The 22,589-nt window shown below is 36.6% G+C and overlaps 1 protein-coding gene across 4 annotated transcripts in view; it reads left to right on the plus strand.

The window, feature by feature from the left end:
- Positions 1–21,976, plus strand: part of ESD (esterase D) — a 36,254-nt gene extending 14,278 nt beyond the window's left edge. For all 4 annotated transcript variants that reach the window (XM_072610579.1, XM_072610576.1, XM_072610578.1 and 1 more), the window contains 6 exons: positions 1,622–1,720; positions 4,529–4,653; positions 6,922–7,041; positions 9,074–9,172; positions 10,235–10,402; positions 21,483–21,976. In XM_072610579.1, coding sequence (XP_072466680.1) covers positions 1,622–1,720; positions 4,529–4,653; positions 6,922–7,041; positions 9,074–9,172; positions 10,235–10,402; positions 21,483–21,563 — 692 coding nt within the window. In that variant the 3' untranslated portion in view covers positions 21,564–21,976. The remainder of the gene's footprint in view (positions 1–1,621; positions 1,721–4,528; positions 4,654–6,921; positions 7,042–9,073; positions 9,173–10,234; positions 10,403–21,482) is intronic.
- The last annotated feature ends 613 nt before the right edge of the window (positions 21,977–22,589 follow it).

Below are 22,589 nucleotides of genomic sequence, written 5' to 3' on the forward strand. Positions count from 1 at the left end.
CAGTGGAGGATATTCTCACAGGGAAGTCAGACAAAATGCTAACATGACAAAATCTGGTTTGATTAAAACAGAATACAAGCCAAAAGATTGACAGATGACACCATAGCACTTAGGTATGGGCCCCTCAGACCCCCCGTAATATACAGTGATATCAAATTAGCCCAAAATTAAAGTCTGTTGTAATTACATGAATAGATTCACAGAGTGGAATTGATAGCTACCTTATTCTCATAAGAGAATAAGACTCAGGAATATTGTCTTTATTCAGGAAAAACTGCTGTCCGCTCTTGAATTTTAATCATATCTCTACCACTAGCTAATTATATTGATTTAGCCTCTCTGAACCTCAGTTTCTTCATTTGTCAAATAATGGTGTTGAACTAGATGGATCTATAAGGTTTTTTTCAGGTCAATAGTTCTATGATTCCTCATGTAATACATACCATATTATCTTCTTCCTCACAATTCATCATAATGAACCTTATTTTCTGAGCTCAAGAGACTACACATTTCCCATCATTGCAAAGGGAAAAGACCATCTGAAATCCTACTAGAGAGCCTATTTCTGGTAGACAGACTTGCTACTGTATTGCAGTTGACTAAGTAACCATCTCCAGAGAATTTCTACATATCTGTGAGAGAGTCACAGAGAAGTGACATAAGATCTGTGCCTAGAAGTTTTTATATCTGCAGTGCTTTCACTCAAATATTTGGAATGCTTCCCTGTAAAGTGTTAACCATCTGATCCACACTTTATTGTTAGATAAATTATTAGACTTTGACATTAATAATTGCAGAGTAGTAAAATAAATGACTGGGACTGGGGTGCTTTGAACCAAAGCATTCAGTCCTTGCTCAGTGCTGCCATATCATAGTGTTAGACTCCTAGAGTCACATTAGTTAAAGTTAGTTTTATCCCTTATCACTATAATATGGAATAGGGATAATCATACTACATAGTGATAGAAGAACACTAGTGAATGGAACTAGGTCTTACTTTAGAGAAGGCAAAATGCTACCACCAACACTTTTCCTTTGCTCAATGAGTTGTCTATATTTAGTGGTAAGATCAGGTTATTCCATTTCCCATTTTTGACTCAGGAAGAATGGGGTTCATATCCTGCCTCTAACATTTGCTAACTGTAACTGTGGGCAATTCGTAGCCTTTCTGAACCTCATATACTCACTAAGATGTGCTGCTTATTATCAAGTTGTGACTTTTTAGATGGGGAGAGTTCCAATACTGAAATCTAGAGATCCCTGATGGGTTCAGGTATGTGTAGCTGTAAATAGTAAATGAACGAGAACTGGTTCTTTTAAGTTGTATAGCATGAAATTACTGGTAGTTCTAAACCTGGAGATTTAATCTGGGGTCTTTGAATTTGTTTCAAAAAATTGATAATTGCATTTCAGTATAATTGCTTTCCTTTGTAATCTTATTAAAATATTATTCTGAGAAGGAGCCTCTAGGCTTTACCAGACTGCCTGAGGGGCTGTGAAACAAAATTGGTTAAGAACCCCATCTTAAATGACTCCTGGTTTAGGTAAGTTTGCTATAGAAAAGTAAAAACTTTGAACACATAGCATAGTGTATAATGACATTATTGTTTCTGCTCTTCAGGTTTAACTTGCACAGAACAAAATTTTATCACAAAAGCTGGTTATCACCAAGCTGCAGCAGAGCATGGCCTCATTGTTGTTGCACCTGATACCAGTCCACGTAAGTATTGTGTGGCAGAGATTCTCTGTGTAACATCATCTTCATATTTGGGGCTAAGTTTTTATCTGACCTGACATACAAAGAGTGGCCTGCCTATTCTGTTTTTTAGTTCAGTTTAGCAAATATTTATTGAGCTCACTCTGTGCAAAGGTCTGTTCTAGGCATTAATGCAAGATAAGTCAGATTCAGTCTCCTGCCTCAACAAGTTTGTAGTCTGATATGTAAGAAAGATAAGCACACAAATATGGTATGAGACAGAATAGTTCATATTTTATAATCCTAAAACCTTTTCACTGTAAATAGGGGGAGAGATTGACATGAGCTAAGAAAAGAATACTTATATCTTTAAAGCAATACCTATGAGGAAAATAGAAAAGCATCTGCAAGAATCTGAAGGAGCACATAGGAATCAACGAATGGCAGTATTTAAGATATTAGGAGGAATCCTAATTAGCAACAGTTCGATTAAATAAGATCTCCTTAATTTTCTTTTTCTTTTCTAAGAAGGTCGATGTTGAAACCAGGGAGAAAACCCCTGTTATTTGAGACTTGTATAATCATATTATTTTTTTTTTTAGAGCTAATAGTGTTGATCTTTCAAGGCCTTGACATCATTTAATATATTTAAAGTAGCTTATATCTGTAAATTGTTTCCTTGTGGCAATATCTTTGAAGTAGAGCCCTTTACTGTTAGCCAGACCAGTGAGAGTTGAGGAAACAGGTAAAACTAGGATGGTAAATCATTTTACAACAGAAGAAAAATCTATTTGGTAACCTGTAAAACCATAAAATTTGTCCCTCTTTGGTATAATTGCTTCTTGACTCCTGAAAAATAAAAAATAGATTGGATGACTTCATGAACTGTGGGGTTTTTTTGGTGAATGTTATATTTAATCTGTATCTATCCATTCTTTGTGTAGTATTTGACTGTTGGAGCGTAGTTAATCCTAACCATTAAAGGATACCATAAGGCATCTTAACTGCTGTCAACTGCCTATTCTAAATTTTCTTACTAATAACACTCTTTCATATTCCTCTTAAAACTCCAAATCCTTCTCCTTCTAATTTCTCCAAAACCTTCTAAAACTCACTATTTGTTTTATCAGTACTTGCCTGATTAACTTTATGTGTTTTGTTGCCTTTTGGACACAAAGATAACACAACTGACCATTACTAAGGTGTTTTAATTCAACAATAATTAAACAAATGTTTATGAAGCACCCACTGTGAATTGTGGTGTCTTTGCAGTAATGGGTAATGGCTGTATTGACACTTTCACGTTGTTCCTTTTTCCAAGGCAGTGGTCCTGAGGTGATGTGCAGTTTATGGTCAGAGTAGATCATAGCACACCAAATGAATCTACTAAGAAATTTGTCTTCATTTTCACAACGCTTACTAATTGAACCTACTAGTCTCAGATGCCAGTCAAGTTGAGGAAAGTTGCCCAGATATAACCTGCAAGCATTTATTAAATGCTTACCTTGTGCCAGGCACTGTGCTAGCTACTAGAGATACAAAGATAGTGAAAGAGTACAGAATAACAGTGCTAAAAAGAAATACAGTGTCTAGGTAAGACTCAGCTTCTATCCTTCCAGAGCTGATAGTTCAGTAGAGAGATAAGACACAAAGTAGATAGCTATGATGCACAGTAATCTGTAGTAAGCATATGAAGAGATTACAAAATAATTACGCTTTGCAGCATTTGACGAGTGTATCTAAAGTCTGGTACTCACCACTATACTATTTGTTCCCCAGTCACCACCACCCCCCTTCATCTCTCATAAATTCTGTCTCTAGTCTCCGTTTCTTGTTCCCTGTAATTCAGTGATGAGACAGACCATAAAACTTAACCAAACTTTCTTTCAGTTTATGTATCTCTGCTCTGCCGTCTCTTTTAATTCTCTTTCTCAGTCCCTTAACGCTGCCAAAGAATAAAGACACTGTATGTTAAAGATACCTGAGATTTATTGTTAACAATTTCACCTATTTTGCACAAATTCTGCCCTCTTGCTCAGTTGGTTAGTTGTGTATGCTCTTCATGACTCCTGTTGGAGTTTTATTGGCAAAGATACTGGAGTGGTTTGCCCTATCTTTTTTCCAGCTCACTTTACAGAAGAGGAAATTGAGGCAAACAGGGTTAAGTCACAACCAGTAAGTATCTGAAACTGGATTTGAACTCAGGTCCTCCTCACTGTAGGCCCGGTGCTCCATCCGCGGTGCCACCTAGCTGTCCCATGCCCTTGGAAATACTGTAACAATAATTTTTGTTTCTAACCTGTGATTTCATTATCATGAAGAGCTCTTGATTTGGAAACTCCCTCCACTAATGCAATCATACTAACTGTCCTAGGTCACGTTTATAGTGTATCTTATAACTTACAAAGTGCTTTCATCAAAACAATTCCATAGGGATGCATGTAGAACCTGGGATTGATTTTCATTCCTTGCCGTGAAGATCATGATGTTTCTAGTAATATCAATTCAGTTTTAAAGGCATTTGAATTCTAGACTCATAGAGGCCGTGTTATTTAGTAGACAGCATCCTTTGTATGAAGTTGAAAGATATGGATTCAGTCCTAGCTATGTCATTTATTAAAATCATTTAAGGTCTCTGAACCTTAGTTCCTCACCTTTAAAATATGGATAATAACGTTTGCCTTGCCTACCTCACAGTGTTATTAAGATCAAACTAGGTGAGGTCAGCTATGTGAAAGAACCTTGAAAAACCAAAGGTCTCTGCAAAATGATCCTAAATAATGTGGTAATGATTTCAAGTGGTCATTTAACAATGATGTTTTGCTTTGTTAGGTGGCTGTAATATTAAAGGAGAAGATGATAGCTGGGACTTTGGTACTGGTGCTGGTTTTTATGTGAATGCCACTGAAGAACCTTGGAAAACCAACTATAGGATGTACTCTTACGTAATAGATGAGGTAAGTCCATTGAAATTAACATTTTTATAATTAGCTTCAGTTATTTTGATTTGTTTACTAGCTGTCTTCATTTGGTTTTGTTTGAAAGGTTTAAACTCAAGATGAGTATTATTAAGTTGATGTTATGTGCATTTATTGGTCATATTAGAGAGCACATCTAACTTTCTCAAAATGTCATTTTCCATGAACAGCAACGTGGTATCCAGGGTAGAGAATTGGCTTTGGAATCAGGAATATCATTGAAGTTCTCCCCCTGACCTGTGCTGGTTGTGTGGCCCTGGACAAATAAATCACTCCACATCCCAGTGCTCCAGGGAACTCTCAGAGACTGTAATTTGTAGAATAGTTGTTAATCTGCATTGATAGAGGAAGTTTAGTCCCTGAGAGCTCCCTGAACTGATGAAATCACAAATCTGAACCATTCAAGTTTTTAAGTAGACCTGTTATTAAAAATTTTTAAGTGTTTTTCAGGATAAGTTAATAATTATGTTGGCCAATACATATTGATTTTGAGCTTTGGTCTAACAAAGCTGGCAATAACCCAATAACTGATTCAGAAATTACTTCCCTATTGGTAACTAATCACTTCTTTGCTTAAATATATTATATATCTTTTTTGTTTATGTTGTTATTTGATGTTAGCCGTATGTCTAACGATTCCAAACTCTCTTCTCAAAAAAAGTATTCATAATACATAGGCATGACTGTAGTGTGCAAGGCTTTGGCCTCTCTTTTGTCTTACTCTTGAACAGTGTTTTTCAGTGTTTTGCCTCCATATGCCCAACTATGCATTGAAGTCACTTTATATGAAGTGTGTTAAAATGTAAACTTCTTAAGAAGATGAAGTGTTTCTTTCATTGTGTTTTTATCTGTAGCATCTAGCACAGTGCCCAGCTTAATAAGTGCTTGTTAATTGGCTGATATTAATTTAATCTAGAAGTTTTTAAGCTTTTATTAAATTCTCCAACTCATCTAATTGCAATATTTATATTGATGGTTATTCTTTACCAGATACAATCATGGGCACTGCAATATAAAATTACCTAGGTTTCTCATGAAATGACGTTTTTTTTTGACACACAATAAAACCAACTTTGCCAGCTCCCTTACTTGCCTCTCTAAGGAAAACCTGTGAGCCATCTTTCCATTTAGCTATAGCTTCCTTTTATCTTCTGGTTTCATTTATAGCGTGAACGTCAAGATCAATGATTCAGTTCTTCCAGTAAGTAATATGGCCCTCACTGGGCTCAACTATCACTTTTGGAGTGCTAAAAATTGATTTAATGTTTTTAGTCTAAAAACTGTGATAGAGTGTACCCTATCTACTCCTTTGTTCTGTTTACTGTTGTTGTAGAAGTAGAAGGGGCCTGCCCAGAACTGAAGGTCGTTTTGTATTTTTCTCTATTTTTGAGGCAATTGGAGTTAAGTGACTTGCCCAGAATCACACGACTAGTAAGTGTCTGAGACTGGATTTGAACTCAGGTCTTCCTGACTTTAGGATCAGTGCTGTCTCCATTGTGCCACCTAGCTGCCCCCATTTTGTATTTTCCTTTGTTCTATGAGTTATAATGGCTGAAAAATTCATCACTAAGTAGCCAGCCTTTTGCAGTTAGCCAGTATGACCCTCAGAAAGCAGGTGCAGTCTCTTGCTTGAAGCCTTGCCTAGAATGGTAGAGCTGCCTGTCAGCTCTTATGCTTCACCGACTTACTAGGTAACCTTTATCCTGTGATAAGTAGGACTTTTAAAAGTATAATCTTAGCAATTTAAAAAAACAAACAGCAGTCAAAAGTGCCAGCCATACGGAGTATATTTTAAAGGCCACACAGAAGCAAAAACCATTTCTTTTTCTCCAAAGTATTGTATTTGAAATGTCCAAAATGTAATTTTGACTAAAAAAGTTAGTAAGAATAGTTTATCTACTTAAATGAGATGTCATCCTTTTAATTTTTTAAAAAAATGTGAACTTTTGACTTTTAAATGAAAAACGCAATAATCAATGTGTCTCACTTCCTATTCTTTTGTTTGTTTTGGACCACTTTTGAGGACTGTGACATTATAGTATAACCAATATTTAATTTTTTAATAGTAGTATTTCTTATTCATGAAGTTTTAAAACTATAATCAGTATGCATACAAAAGTAAATTTTATCAACTTGTGCATAGATTGTCAGTTACTAGTATTGATTTATTCATGGTATTATTATTGTGTACTTTGGAAAGAGGCTAAATTTTTCTTATATTTTTGTCATGTTATTAATCTTTTTCAGCTGCCCAAGCTGATAAATGCCAATTTTCCAGCTGACCCAAAGAAGATATCTATTTTTGGCCATTCTATGGGAGGCCATGGAGCTCTGATTTGTGCTCTGAAGAATCCTGGAAAATACAAAGTAAGATTATCTCAGTATTAAAATGGATAACATTTCTTTTTAGTGATTTAAGTTGAATTTGAGAGTCATTTATCTTTGTAGTATTGACATTAGAATTCTTCAGGGCTAGTGATCAGAAATAAAAAAGATGTTTTCATATTTTATATTGGAAATTTTTGCTACAATGTCAGAAACAAATTCTACCTTCAGTTCCAGATATCCAACTTTTTATCTAGGTGTATATAACTCTGAAATACATTTTTTCCTAACCATGTACTCACCTTAAGTTGGTATTTCATCCAAACTAATACCTGAAATAAATCTTTTATAGTTATTCCCTAGAAATGTTGTGAAATCTGATTTAGACCTTAGAGATCATCTGGTGAGTCCAGTGGCCTCATTTTCTGGATAATGACCTTAGGACCTAGATAGGTGACTTGCCTAAAATCGCATAGATATTAAGGTGCATAGATAGACAGTACGTGAACCTAGGCCCTCTGTCTTTATATGTGTTGCTCTTTATACTGTTTGACTTGCCTATTTTTGTTCGGTGTCAGCATTTATCATTTAAAGACCTTATCTAGCTGGAGTTAATTCTGATGTACTAACAATCTGAATGCTATAACTCCCCTACCATTCTATCATAAGGAGCTTGGTAAATTTAAGTCTGATTTTCTGAGTTAGAAGGAATTGTCTTTAGCTTGTCATAATTTAGGGATTCTTTATTCTGTTTTATTTAGTGATTTATAATAACTTCATGTCAAATAGCAATACAACTGAGTATAATGTCTATAATTAAACTAGTTTCAACTTGTAAAAATCTTCACTGTTAAGTGACTTCGTTTGAGTATTGGGTTTCTTTTCTAGTGTAATTCACTTTTCCTTTATGTGATAGCAGTAGAGATTCTTTACTCATTAACATTTTTTTAAGTAGTCTTAAGTTCTTTAGGCTAAATATTCTATGCCTATTCTAAATATTATATATTTTCTTGTCAGATGGTAACCTTGAGTCCTCTGTGTTCAGCTCATTATATGATGGAGAACAATGTGCAATGGGGAGTTGCAAAAGAAATAGTAAATGTGGTCCTTGGTAGTAACAATATTCTTGACCATGTTGAGCTAGCAGCTTCTGGTCTTAAAATCATAGGATTTTCATGGTCTGTTTAATCTATACCCAACCCCAAGGGATTAATTACTCAATAATTCCAAATCTGATTCAGAAATGTTTGTAATAGTGACTTCTTTCTATGGCAAGATATGTTTTGTTATGGGCAAGATTGTTTTGAAATTGAACCAGCGTCCTGTCATGGTGGATTTAAAAAAACAAAACAAAACATCTTTTCAGTATGCAATAAAGCAATTTTCTGTTCCCTAATGTAAAAATAGAACATGTATACCTTCTTCATGTTTTGAAAAAGATGATTAAATCTAATAGAAACTAGAAGATTATGTATAAGGTATAAATTCTTATAATAAGGTATAAGATAAAAATTCTTTGAAGCATAAAAATATCTCTGCTCCATATTTCAGCCAAACAAAATGGTAAATGTTTGCTGAGTTATATGCTTGTTAATGGTATAGAATTCAAAATAATATGGAAAAAAATTGTACCATTATTAGTAATAATGCTATTTAAATTCCAATGTATCCTTCTTAATAACACTTAGAGTATTTCAAATTAAATGCCATTTATTCACTAATGTATTCACATCAATTATGATATCTCAACAAATTAATTTATTTTTGGTGGGCATAATCAGCCGAAGGAAAAGTACTAAACATAAGCTTCCTTTTATTTAATATACTTATTTGATGAATAATAATTTATTGCTTTGTGTTATTTCAGCACCCCTAATTTACTAGCAGTTTACCAGAATATTGAGTGGGCTACTCTGGCCCTTGAGGCACTTACAATCAAAGCCAAAGATATTTCAAGAAAATTGTTCACAAACCTTTTCATGAGTCAGTAGCTTCTTAGTAATTTTCTATGTGTCAGTTCAAATATGCCTTCCAGAATGACTGGTTTTGAAACTTGGTTTCTTTGTTTCTGAAGTCTGTGTCAGCATTCGCTCCAATCTGCAATCCAGTACTCTGTCCTTGGGGGAAAAAGGCCTTTGGTGGATATTTAGGATCAGATCAAAGCAAGTGGGAGGTAGGTACTAAATAATTCATACTTGATGTATTAAAGTCTTTTAAAAATTATACAAACTGGAGATCATTCATACCCTAGCCATGCCTTGAGGTCTATCTAAAATTTAAGGAATACATTCCATAGTAGAATATACGTATGTTGAAAAATTTAATTTGAAACAGTGATTAATTATAGTAGATGCCCTAAGAAAGGATGTTCCAGTTATAGTCCTGAATGATAAAAAGGCAATATGTACTTTTTACTAATATAGAAAATCTGTGTTCTATTATTTCTTGTAAAATTTAGATTAACCCACCTCTTTACTGTGTCTGTGACAATGTTGTGTATTCAGTCAGACTATGACAAGAGCCTACATATGTTAATGGGACTTCTTTGTTAATAATACTTATGCTGATTTGAATGAAAAATTCCTTCTGGAGAAGTCAGTTTTTTTAAGAGACAGATTATATATGGTATACATATATATATATGCACAAAAGTAAATGAAGTTGCCTGTTCATACATTGAGGAGGAGAAGAAGGAAAAGTTACATGATATGGCTAGAAGTGGAAGAATACTAGTGTATTTCTAGGGTTGGCCGAGGGGACAGACAGTGTTTCTGGTTGGAATAGAGAGTGCATGGGTGTAGAGGGAAATAAAGGAATTAGAAGCATCTTTAAAAATGATTTGATGGTCTTATTGGGCTTGAGGTGGCTAAGAGTTGCTATAGAGTTACAAGGCGGGCTCAAGGAAAAAGATGCTTGCTTTTGTGAGGGGGCATAATCAAAGGAAGGAAGAGGCTAGAAACTGGGCACCTGAGTCCAGAAAGCTTTTTAACCAGAATCGTAAAAATTATCTTGAGATTGTAGAGTTTTAATAGCTTCACTTCAGACTTAAAAGCATGTTTCAGATTAAATGAGCCTTGTAATCTGGGTTGCTTTTAATTTCTGTTTCACTCTAGTAGCAGCATTAAGTATACCTGGTTTACATTGATACACTGTCTCCAGAGGACTGCAGTTTCCAGAATATCTTCTTTTTTAAGCATTGTAAAAATTAGTTTTGAATTGTTCCTTTTATTTACAGGCATATGATGCTACTCAACTTGTGAAATCTTACCCAGATTCTCAGTTGGACATATTAATCGATCAAGGCAAAGATGACCAGTTCCTTAAAGATGGGCAATTACTTCCTGACAACTTTATAGCTGCCTGTGCGGAGCGGAAAATTCCAGTTGTTTTTCGATTGCAAGAGGCAAGTATTAGCAAATTACTTCTCCTGAATTTACACTACATGGCCTGACTCAAAAAAACACTGTCAGAGCTTTTTCTTTGATCTGAATTTGAATTATGTCTTTCCCCAGTATTTCTGATGTGTTCCTTTAAGGTACATCTGAACATTAATGTCCTATTGGGTTACAGTAATTTCTGTGTCAAATATATGTATTGATCATTTAAGGGAAATGAATATTTTTGACAGTTAAGTACTGTGTAAAAGAAGTTGCCATAGTTTCTTGAACTACCACCAAATAATTAACACAGTAAAAAATAAGTTATGTAACAACACTGAAGACCTGACTAAGTAAAAGCCAGAAGTTTGGATCATTAACTATTTCTAACCTTCCTCTAATTCTTACCTTCAGCCATTCCACCATGGTTGGAATAGATGACTTTAATTCAACCAAAAATATTTTATAGGGAACCTGCTGTATAAAATGGAGGCAGTTGTCTCTAACAGGACTTTCCTTCTTTGGATTCAGAAGTATTTTTAAAGACATGAGCATAAAACTAAATATAGAACTCACAGTTCACATAATAACAGCAACAACAATAATGAACCTTTATATAGCACTTAAAGAATTACAAAGCATTTTTATAAAGAGTATTAAATTTTCTCCTCATAAGAACTCTGGGAGGTAGGTTTTATTATTATCTCCATTTTACAGATGAGTCAGCATAGACAGATTTAGTGACTTATCCAGAGTCACACAGCTGGTGTCTGAGGTCATTTTGAACACAGGTTTTTTTTGATGCCAAGCTCGATTGCTCTATCCGCTGTACCACCAAGCTGCCAAAGACATAGAATAAGTACCATCAGCAGAGGGAAAATAGCTATCTCCCTCTCAGAAATATAAATAAATGAAGTCAGTAATAATAATATTTTCGATGAGTTTTTATTAATGCTTCACTTTCTATCTGGAAATCTCTCTAGGTTATATTTTTGAAGGACTGGGATAAAGTATTCTCTCCAATGATAGAAGTATTCTTAGAGAGTCTTGATTTTTTTTTTTATTCTAAGAGTATGAAGTAAATATATGATAATATGAGTTAGTGTTTTCTGTCCATCTTATTTCAATATTCATGTGGCTTTTATGATCTCCTTGATGTAAATGTTGACTCTTTCCATTGGTGCAGGTAACCATCTATGTAGGCCTTCTCATATTGTGCACTTCTTGTCCATCCATGTCTTCCAGTAAATCCTCTACATAGCAGGGGTTCTCAACCTTTTTGAGTATTTTACAGTGGCCCTTATAACACTGAAAATGTCATGCCTCCACATTATAGGAGGTCTACCTCTCTGTTGATTGAGAAAATAGGTTAGTAGATATGCATTCCTAGGAATGATTTTATAGGATTTACCCAGTGCTCTAGAAGCCTTTCTGTAGCTTTCTTGACATTACATGGCTACCAGTGCAGCATTTGCAACATTCACCAGTTATCCTTTATTTTGTTATATGACCAGCCAGCCATTTCTGACCATGCATTCCTTAACGTTGTCTTTCACATTCCTGCATGTGTGATGGTCATGGTTGGTAATATGCTGTCACTTACTGAGTGTTTCTTCATTGCCTTTTATATGACTAGCAATTTGGATTTATCAGAGATTGTGGTGTTCTCTGATTTGCAGCCCTGTAGTATCAACAAATCGGTATTGACCTTTGAAAAACAAGGGTTTATGCCAGTAAACAGCTTAGGAATCATTGGAAGTATTGGGTAATTTCTCAAATCCATCATTTCCAGTCATGCCTTGCTATGATTTGGCTTAAATCTAGCCTGTTTTCTTCCTATTCAATTCTGAACCTAGCTCGTTGTTCATCTACAGTTATCTGTCCAACATGTACACACACACACACACACACACACACACACACACACACACACACACACACACACACACACACACACACACACACACGTGTGGGCAGTCCTCAATGGGCTCCCCATCCAACTGTATGTCATACACTAGAGACAGTAATCATTTTTTACCCATTTGTTTTTACCTATGTAAAACAATCTCTTCTGAGTTACAATAAGTTTCATTGAGGAGGCTCTGTAGTATTCAAGGGCTTGATGTAGTCAGCACAAGGTAATCTGCAAACTTGTGCATCCAGAGTCATCCCTCTTGCATTTGGATTCAGTGTGAGTTATATTTCAAGAGAGTATCAGACACCTTTGGTTTGCATGTTTCTGTAATGATCAGATCATTGAACAACATTATTTCTACAGTTATAACTATCCAGGAATCTTGATAAGGTGCTTTCAAGCAACCTTGTAAGATCTTAACTAAGGCATTGAAGATGCCTTGATGGGAAGAGTTTTCAGGTTGCATTTTGCTCTGCTAAATCTGATCTTTTTTTATAACCACAAACACCTTTCAGTCAATTGTGTGACTGAAAATGTGGTCTGCTGGCAAAAACCTGCCTGTTCTTTATTGTTCCTTTCACAGAGGATACCCTCAATATATGTGTAGACATTTGTATCTGAAGGTGTCAGACATGCTGCCTGCAGCACTCTGGAGTGTGAACTGAATCAGATTAAAATGTAACCAAATAAATAAAAATATAACAAAATAGACATTACATTTTAATAGTTATTATGTGCCCCACTGGAATCCTTTTGTATGGGCTAGTGGCCTCCATTTCTATTTGAGTTTGACACTGGTGTAGATCATTCTCAAAGATTTTAAAGAGATAAGAAACTGTAGGTCTGTAGTCACTGCTAGCATCTCCAAATGACTTTTTTTGGTAATAATACTATCTATAATATTTTTTCTAGTTCAGTATTTTCTCCTCTTTGCTTTCATAGTTATTTCTTCTATTGTGAATTTTTGTCTGTGTTTACTGGGCTTCCTGGCTTTATCTTCATGTCTGCCATTTCTGCTTCCACAGTGGCACTCTGGAGCTACTTGGGGATCATTCCATTGGTACTGATGATAAAAACAGATCCCTAGAGAAATGCTGGTGGATCAGTTCTCTTTTGCTTCTGTTTGTTGACCTTGCTTGGTCTCTGGATGTCCTTGAACTTTCCCCCCCATGCTTGGCTATTTTTGAGGTGCCACAATCCATGGTCTTCCACCATCCTCCTCCATGACATGTTTCAAATGAGGTTATATTCCTAAGTAATGTTGCCCTTTTCTCATATGTCTCTGCTTGATAAGTCAGTCACCAAACATTCATTAAGTGTCTGCTATTGCTGGGCAATGTGCCAGGGGCCAGAGATTCAGATACAAATGCAAACAGTCTCTGTCTTCAGGGAACTTAGGTTCTTTTGGAAGAATAACATATATGCATAAAGGTATGTACAAAGTAAATACAGGACAACGTGGAGAGGTTTGCTGCAGCCTTGAGAATTCAGGCAAGGCCCCTTGTGGGAGATGTGACCCTTGAGCTGAGCTTTGAAAGAGGCTAGGAGCTTATAAGAGATAGAAGTGAAAAAAGAGTACCTTTCTGCCATGGAGGACAAACCTGTCAAAGGCCCGGAGACAGAAACTGGAAGATAGTGTGTGAGGAATAAGGCTTGAAAGATAGGTTGGAACGAGGTTGTGAGGGGCTCTGAGTGTCAAACACAGGAATTTGTATTTTATCCTAGAGGCAATAAGTAGGGGGCCACCAGAGTTTATTAATCAGGGATGTGATAGAATCAGACCTCTGCTTGGCATCTGTGTGGAGGATGGATTGGAAAGGGGGAGAGACTTGAGGAATCAGAGATACCAGTTATGAGAGGAAAAGTATTCTGTTTTTGTTAAATGAATATTCATATGCTTTGGAAAAACTATCTAGTGGTACAGTGGATAGAGTGGTGGGCCTGATGTGTGGAGGACATAGTTCAAATCCAGATTCAGACACTTATAAGCTCTTTGACCCTGGCCATGTCACTTAACCTTTGTTTGCCCCATTTCTTCATCTGTAAAATGGGAATAATAATAGCACCTCCTTCTTGGGGTTGTTGTGAGGTTCAAATGAGATAATATCCGTAAAGCACAAAGTGCTTAGTATGATTCCTGGCACATTTTTGTTGTTGTGCAGTTGTTTTAGTCACGTCCAATTCTTTGTGATCTCATTTGGGGTTTTCTTGGCAAAGATACTAGATTGGTTTGCCATTTCTTTCTCCAGCTCATTTTACAGATGAGGAAACTGAGGCAAACAGGGATAAATGACTTGCCCAAGGTCACATAGCTAGTAAATGTCTGAGGCCATATTTGAACTCAGGAAGATAAATCTGCCTGACTTAAGGCCCTGCATGATATATTCATTCCACCATCTAGCTGCCTTGGCACATGATAGATACTGAATAAATGCATATTTCCTTCCCTTCCTCCTTTGAAACATAAAATGGACAAACACTTTTTATTTAAAAATGAAGATGGAAAATAATCATGTTGTATAATCTTAATTTTTAAAAGCACAAAGCATATTTTATTGACAATAAAATGAACCATAAAACCCTACTTCCATTAGGTAATCCATTTAATAAACTTTTAAAAATGTATGTCAGATACTAACACAATTTTACAAATATATTGTTACAGTGAAAAAACAACAACAACAACAACAAAACCTGTCTTTTTTCAAAAACCTAAAACCAGAGACAGCTGGCTCATTGCCCCAGAGAGAAGGGAATTATATTTGATTTCATTTTTCTTTCTTCAGATTTCTCTTTAAGAATAGAAAAAAATTACATTCATTTAAATATTTTAAATTATACCAATCAAGCCACCAGATATTTCAATTTTAACCCAATTAAATCTGTGAATAGGTCAATAATGTATGGAAAGGTTTAGCCATAAGTGGTACAGCAGATTGTGTGTTTCTAAATAGATTACACTTCTTGGCAAAGGCGGCATTGGATACCTTTTCTGTCCAGGGACTATGCCAGGAAATTCTGATGTGACTACAAGAGTGTTAGCCTTCAAACACAGACTTAGAATTTTGGGAGATTGTGGAAGTGGCAAAGATTTGGGGAATGGTGAGGGCAGACACTCATTATTTTCCAAATATCTTTCTTCTTGGCAATTAAGAAACTTGTTAGTCTAGACTTAGTCCAGGGCCAAGATAAAATGTTCGTTCAACAACTCCAGGGTGAGAAAACATCAAAATTACTGTGGCCAATTCATTGTTCAGCTTAGACACAGTATTCCCTTGGCTTTCATTCTAGCGAGATCAGAGTAAGTCTGGTTTGTGCAGTCTACGCTAGGTTTTGTTTAGACTTTCTGTCATCAAGTGAACAAACGAATGGAAATGTGCTGGGCAGTGACTCCAGAGCCAGAGTCTCACACGAAACCTCTCTTGACTTTGGTTTGCCCAAAGCCTTGAGAACTTGATTATCTGCTTAAAGTCATACAGCTGGAATTTTGTTGTTTCCTCCCTATTTTGGCTGTGTGAGGAAAACCAGCTTCAGAGAGATGAATGTGATTTATGGCAAAACAAGGACTGGAATCCAGGATTCTAAAAACTGGAAAAGTGCCATAGGACAGGGCCTGGGACCTATTGTCTTTCAGTTGTTGAAGTTACACAGAGTGGGTTTAGAAAGGAAATTCAATAACCAAGGAGTGAGGCAATTGCCATCAACCATGTCCTGTCTTTAGAAGCTTTAGGAAGGAGGAATTGGCAGTTTTCACTGGTGCCCAAGATACTTCTAGGTATAGGTCCAGAAATCAAAGGCTATTTCTACCAGTATGGGCAGCTATCTTAATTACACCTCCAAGATCTCTGATTTTGTCCGTGTGTCCCTCTTCAGAACTCAGGCATCCCCCTTCACTGCATCTCTTTGTCAGAAGGCCCTCTTCTTAGTGTGGATCAAAACCCCTTGACAGCCAAATAGATGATCTTTGAGGGTTAGAGTGGATAAAAATATTCCAGTAGTGTGATGAGTCCAAACGTTGATGAGACCATCTTCAGATGATGGGTCCATCACTTACGGCCTTAATTTTTAGGCATTTCTGGTTCAGTAGCACCTGCCAGAGCTTGCATTCCACTAGCATAGCCTTGGAGAGCCCTAGGTTACTTCTGCTCCCAGAAGAGACATCAGAATAAGACTTTAGTGGAGAGATCTATAAGTGAGAAACACAAGCAGTCTTTTTCTTCGCTTTCCATGAAGACCCTTCTTGAAGACTTAATCCGTGGTTCGGTTCTGAATTCTTAGGGGTTTTTAGATGAAGGAAAACATTGCCTTTCAGTGCCATCATCCACTATAGTACCTAGAATACTGATCCTACTTTGAGAACTGAGTGAAGGAAAAAGCATGTGATTCTTTTTTAAAGCTTAGCTTCAAATAGAACTTTGCTGTCAAAGACTTTTCTTTTCAAGTGTATTGTGGGGGAAGAGGAAGGCACTGCCCCCTTAATGACACAGAACACAAGCAGCCTCATTACAGCCATTTTATAGATATAGAATAGTCTCACTAGGTAAGGAATTTACTAAGAGGCAAAATAAGATAGGCAGCAAAGTCACCAGGACTTCTCCCAACTTTTTCTTCTTCCCCTTTACAACCTGAACTTAAAACGAGTAAAACAAGACACACTTAAATCTTTCTCTTTACAATCCCTTAACCATGAAATCTTCTAACCTTTTCTCAGTCATCATTGTCCTTGACCTCTGCAGCCTTTGACACTGAACTGCCCTCTTCTCCTTGATCCTCTTCTCCCTAGGTTTTTGTGATACTGCTTTTTCCCTATTCTTCTACCTGGCTGATCACTCCTCAATATACTTTGCTGGAACTTCATCCACGTCATGCTCAGTAAGCATAGGCATCCCCCAGCACTCTGGCCCAACATGTCTTGTTCTTTTATAGGATTGCACTTATCTCATTAGCTCCTGTGGGTTCAATGAACATCCTCATGCTAATGATTCTCAAATGTCCTTCTCCAGTCTTACATCTCAGCTGCCTGTTGGACATCTCGACCTTGATCTTAGACATCTTCAACTCAGTATGTCTAAGTCTGAACTCATTAACTTTTCCCCCAAATGCTTCCTTCTTCCTAACTCCCCTTTTAGTGTTGGGAGTACCACCAACTTCCTTCTCACTCAGACTCACAACCTGGGTGTCATCCTTGATTACACTCTTATTCCTCACATCTCATGTTTTGACAAAGCCTGTTGATTTTGCCCTCTTTACCTCTCACGCACATGTCCCCTTCTCTCCTCTGACACTGCTACACCTTAGTGCAGACTCTTCTCATCTCACCCCTAAACTCCTACCTACAGGTTGGTATCTGCTTGATACTGTCTACTCCAGTCCATTCTCCACTTATCTGTCAAAGTGATCTTCCTAATGGGCTTGACTGGCCACGTATCCCTCTTAATCAGTAAATTTCAGTTGCTCCTTATCACATCTAGGATCAAACATAAAGCCCTTTGTTTGTTTTTCAAAAAGCGTTTTATAACTTGGTCCCTTCATCTCCATTCCCTGGCTTCCTTCAAGACCCAGGTAAAACCCCACCTTCTACAAGACCCCTTTTCTGGTTCCCCTTAACACTAGTACCTTCTGTCTGGTAATTATCTCTAATTTATCCTGTATCTCTCATATTTGTACATCATTGTTTGCATGCCATTTATCCATTAAACTGGTAGTTCTTTGAGAAACGGATTGTCTTTTATTTATTTTTTATGCCTATCACTTAGCACAATTTCTGACACATAGTAGGTACTTTAAAATGTTTATTGACTGACTTAACCATCCTCTGCTTTTCAGGATGTGTCACTAATATGTTTTATGTTTTAGTTCCTTAAATTAATCTTTCTTAGTTCCTCATGTCAGATATGTACTTTTTTTTTTCCAGAGAGGTAGATTTTTGACTCTACAAGCAGCAATATTAGTGAGAATAATATTGTATGGAAGTGTGATTATTTCCTTTGAATTTTGAAATTCTCAGGTAGCATGGAGAATTTTCTTAGATTATTTCCATTAGGAGTCACAGGTATTAACCCTCTACCACTAAGTGCCTATAAAATTCAGTTGAATGTATACTGAATTGTAGGGTAAGATGCTGATCCTGATTACAGCAAGGTTTAAAATCCATACCTTTTTTAGAATGCTTTGCCCTGCAAGCATATCTGTTTCCTTCATTCAGGTCCATCTGTCTATGATTAGTAGCTTTCCATTGAAATCTTAACTTTGCAAGTTCTCAAAGATGTAGAAGGACACATGTGCCCCTCTTTATATAATGACTTAGCGATGGTCTGGAGAAGAATAGAAATAGCCCAAGGAAAATGAAAGTGCAGATTGCAGAAAGCAGGGCTCATTCACATGAGAAAAAATGCAACTGCTCCAGGGAAGCAGATTGAATAAAAAGGACCATTTATTTGATGGTGAGAGGTGAGGGATAGGTGGACACACAGATTGAGCCAGAGAGGAATCTCACATTAAACAAAGTATAAGGATTTACATAAGGATTTACTAAATGCTTACTTACCAAGCACTGGAGGAAAGAATTACAAAAGGCAAGACAGTTCATGCTCTCAGGAACTGGGAAAGGCAACATGTAGAGGGGAGTGATGACCTTGAAAGAGCATTTTGTTCATGGAAGTCACGGGAATGGTAAATGGAGTCACAGGGCAATTGATTGACAAGTCCTTTCCAGGAATGATAGTTCTGATTTGATTGTTTTTTGTTCCCAAGGCAAGAGATGGAAAATCATGTCCTGCCCCTTCCCTTGTGTCAGTAAGATGGGCCACATGCAAAGGAACATGATTCTTTAAGTGTTCTTGCTCCTCCTAAACTTACTTGTTTAATAGGCAGGGAGAAAAAGATGTCTTTAACTAACAAGGGAGAAGTAAACCTGGACTTGCACACATCTTGAAATAGGCTCCTTTCATCCTTCTTTGTAGGGAGCAGAGACAATTGAAGAGGAAGCACGGAGCGGTTGGCTGGCCAAGCGTTAGAGGGTTACACGATTCCTCTTAACACAGTCTCTTACTACACAGAATGTACCCTTTGAGTTCGAGAAAGCCAGATAGTGTCCGGTCTGGTGCCCAGAAAGGGCATACCATATGTATACTTGTTGAGTGACTGATAGGTAACACATGCTGCCATTCTGCAAAAGAAAAAACATTCACATTTATATTGTATCTTCAGATTTGCAAAATTCTTCACCCCTGTGAAGAAGGCATTACAGGTATTGTTTTTGCCATTCTACAGATAAGAAAACTGAGGCTCAGGGAAGTTAAAGGACTTGCCCATGACACAGCCAATAAGTTTTTAGAGACAGGATTTGTCTCCTCTTTTGCCTCTGTCTTGTGCTCTTTCTGTTATAACAGAATATCCCACTGCCTTGGAAAACTGAGAAGCTTAAATAGTTACCTTTGAATTTTCTCCAGAATCTTTTTTTTCCTTATCTAGTCATCTTTCTCCCATATGTTGTGTTTCTTTCTTTCAACTTTATATCCTTCCAATCAGTTGTGACCTAGAAAAAGGTTTTTCTTTTTGCCGAGATGCAAAAATGAAACCAAACAGTCCAGGGTTTGGTCCTAATGAGGTAACAGTTTTGTCATATTCATTTCCATGTGTAGTCTGGAGAAAAGAGTAGATGGAGTGCTTTTGAGTTCCATAACTTTCATCTAGAAGTATTTCTTAATTACTAGTTCCCATTAATTTACAGCATAGTACAAGAGTCAGAAAATGGACCGACTCATCTTCGGTCAGACTCTAAAGCACAGGAGGTATTTTTGTTTGTTTGTTTTTCTATATGGTTAGTTTAGTGGGCTCTTAAAGTGTCTACTCTCCCACTTTTTCTCATCAGATTTCTGCTGCTGAATAGAAGCTAGCATTAAGCCAAAAACTGGAAAAGCCTTCCTAAATTTCCTTTAACTTCCTTTAACAATGAGGGAGTATGACCCCCTGTATCATCGTGGAACCCCAGAAAGTCATTTCATTTCTAGCAAACCTTTGAGAAGTTCCTTGTTCAAGTTTGTAACTGAACATATTTCCTATAAAGCCCTATATTCAAGGTGTAGATAGTGAAATTTCCCTAGAATGTTATTTGTTCTTAGTGCCTTTTTCCCCCTCCCACATCTGTGCTGTTTTTTTCCCTCACATTTATCTTGATGGCTTTAATTGGACAAAGTAAAGTCTCTTCTTGACTTTTGCATTTGTCTGCCAGTTTCATGTTGATAGACTTTGGACGGACATTTGATATGTTGCCAGAGTGTATCAGGGTAAATCCCTTAAATTTAATCTGCCTGACTTTTTGAAATAAATGTGTCATAAATTTCTACAAAGCCAATTAATATATGCAAGTGTGATGTTATATTCCCCCCCCCCCCCCCCCCCCCCCGACCTCTGCAAAGGAACAGGGAAGGTGTCTTCTCATATCTCTGCTTTGAGGCCAACCTCAGTTGTGTATATCATATATTTTAATGAAATTTTAATGAAATGTGGTAGGTAAGTGATTATATTGTTTGGGCTCAAATATTTATTTAGTCCTTGCCAGTATCTATTAAGTAAGTCTGACTAATACCTATTTGCTTTGTATCTATATTTCAACATCACTGGAAAATTATGAGGCTTGAAAATTGTCCCCAGAATTATAGATCTAAGATACTTTTGCTGTCTAGGAAAAGATATTATTTGCATGGCTGTGACTGTTTTCTCCAAATTTTTGTTTTCTATATGCATATTTATGATTTGAGACTCACTTCATTATTGATTGGTGTCCCCCTTGTCCAGCTTGAAATTCAACTTCTTTCTTCTCTTTGTTTATTAATCTCCACTGAATGATGTCATGGTTCTTGGGAATGCCAGCAACATCTCTATTCCACACAGGATATTAAACTTCATTAATGTACTGATATCTTCTTTTAGCACAATGAAATGATGATATAAGCCAGTCTCTGTGGAATGCTAATTTTTTCCCTCATTTTTTTTTTTAGTTTAAAATATTACAAAGTACATTGTGGTTTAAATACAGAATGAAAACTTCCAAGTGTCTATATAGAAATCCTTTTATTTTTTATTATGAATGTCTTTCAGGAAAACAAACTGGGTAATTTTTTAGTCCTTAATATTACTTTGCATATGAATTATGTCTTAGTGATATCTGTATACGTCTTCTTTTCCAGGGATATGATCATAACTACTACTTCATAGCAACTTTTATGAATGATCACATCAGACATCATGCAAAATACTTGAACGCATAAAGCTGCATATACAAGTAATCTCACAGATATAAAAGTTACCCTGTAAACTGAACTTTTGAAAATAATTACACATGAAAAATTACTGCCTGTGAACATTCACTTCTAATTTTTATCACAAGCTTGCCACCTTCTGAATGAATATATAAAATCAAGCAGTTAGATTCCTTTTTGTTCCTCATAGATACTCTGATAGAAGACATATCATAATCTACAAGCAGTTTGAAATCCTTGTAAAATTAAGTTTAAAGGATCACAGAATATGTAAATGATTACAATTGACTATAAAGAATGCAGTGATTTAGATGCATTTGGAGATGTAATAGTAAGTCATTGGTCATTGGGTGTATCAGTTCGTAGAGAATTAAATTATGGAATTGTATCTAGTAACTGAATAAAGAGATTTTATGAACTGAGATTGGTTGTGCTAAATGCTTTCTCTTAAGCTGTCCTTAAGAATAAAAGAATCGTTAGCTACTGAATGACTTATCTCTCTGTAAATGCCTCAGTGTCAACTATATAGAACAGATAGACAAGGAACTCCTAACATGCTGAGCTAACAAAAAAGATTAAGCTGTAGAGAGGTAGGAGGCAAACTAGAACAAAGTAGTGTCACCAGAAACACAGAGAGGAAAGGCCTGCTCTTCTAACTGCAAACTCCCTGCCTAGGCCTCCACTCCATAATGGGAGAGGTTGAAGGTTCCAGAGAGTGGGGGGTGATTAATGATGCAGTGAGCAGGAAAAGATAGGAGGGGAGGGCATCAAGCACATATGCAGAGGGATAGGTCTTGGCAAAGGGAAGGGCCACCTCACTGTTAAAGGTGAAGGAAGGGAGGCAGGGAGATGTCAAGCTGTTTTAAGATGAAAAGGATATGAGAAGGTGTAGCTCGCATGAGATGACCTCAGTTTTTTTCAAGAAAATAAGAGGCAAGGTCTTCAGCTGAGGTGGGGGCAGGGTGAGTGGAAGGAAAAGAAGCATATTATTTTCTTTTTGGAAGGGGAATTGGGGTTAAGGGATGACTTGTGCCC

This window comes from Notamacropus eugenii, chromosome 5 (assembly GCF_028372415.1).
Source record: "Notamacropus eugenii isolate mMacEug1 chromosome 5, mMacEug1.pri_v2, whole genome shotgun sequence".
NCBI classification, from domain to species: domain Eukaryota; kingdom Metazoa; phylum Chordata; class Mammalia; order Diprotodontia; family Macropodidae; genus Notamacropus; species Notamacropus eugenii.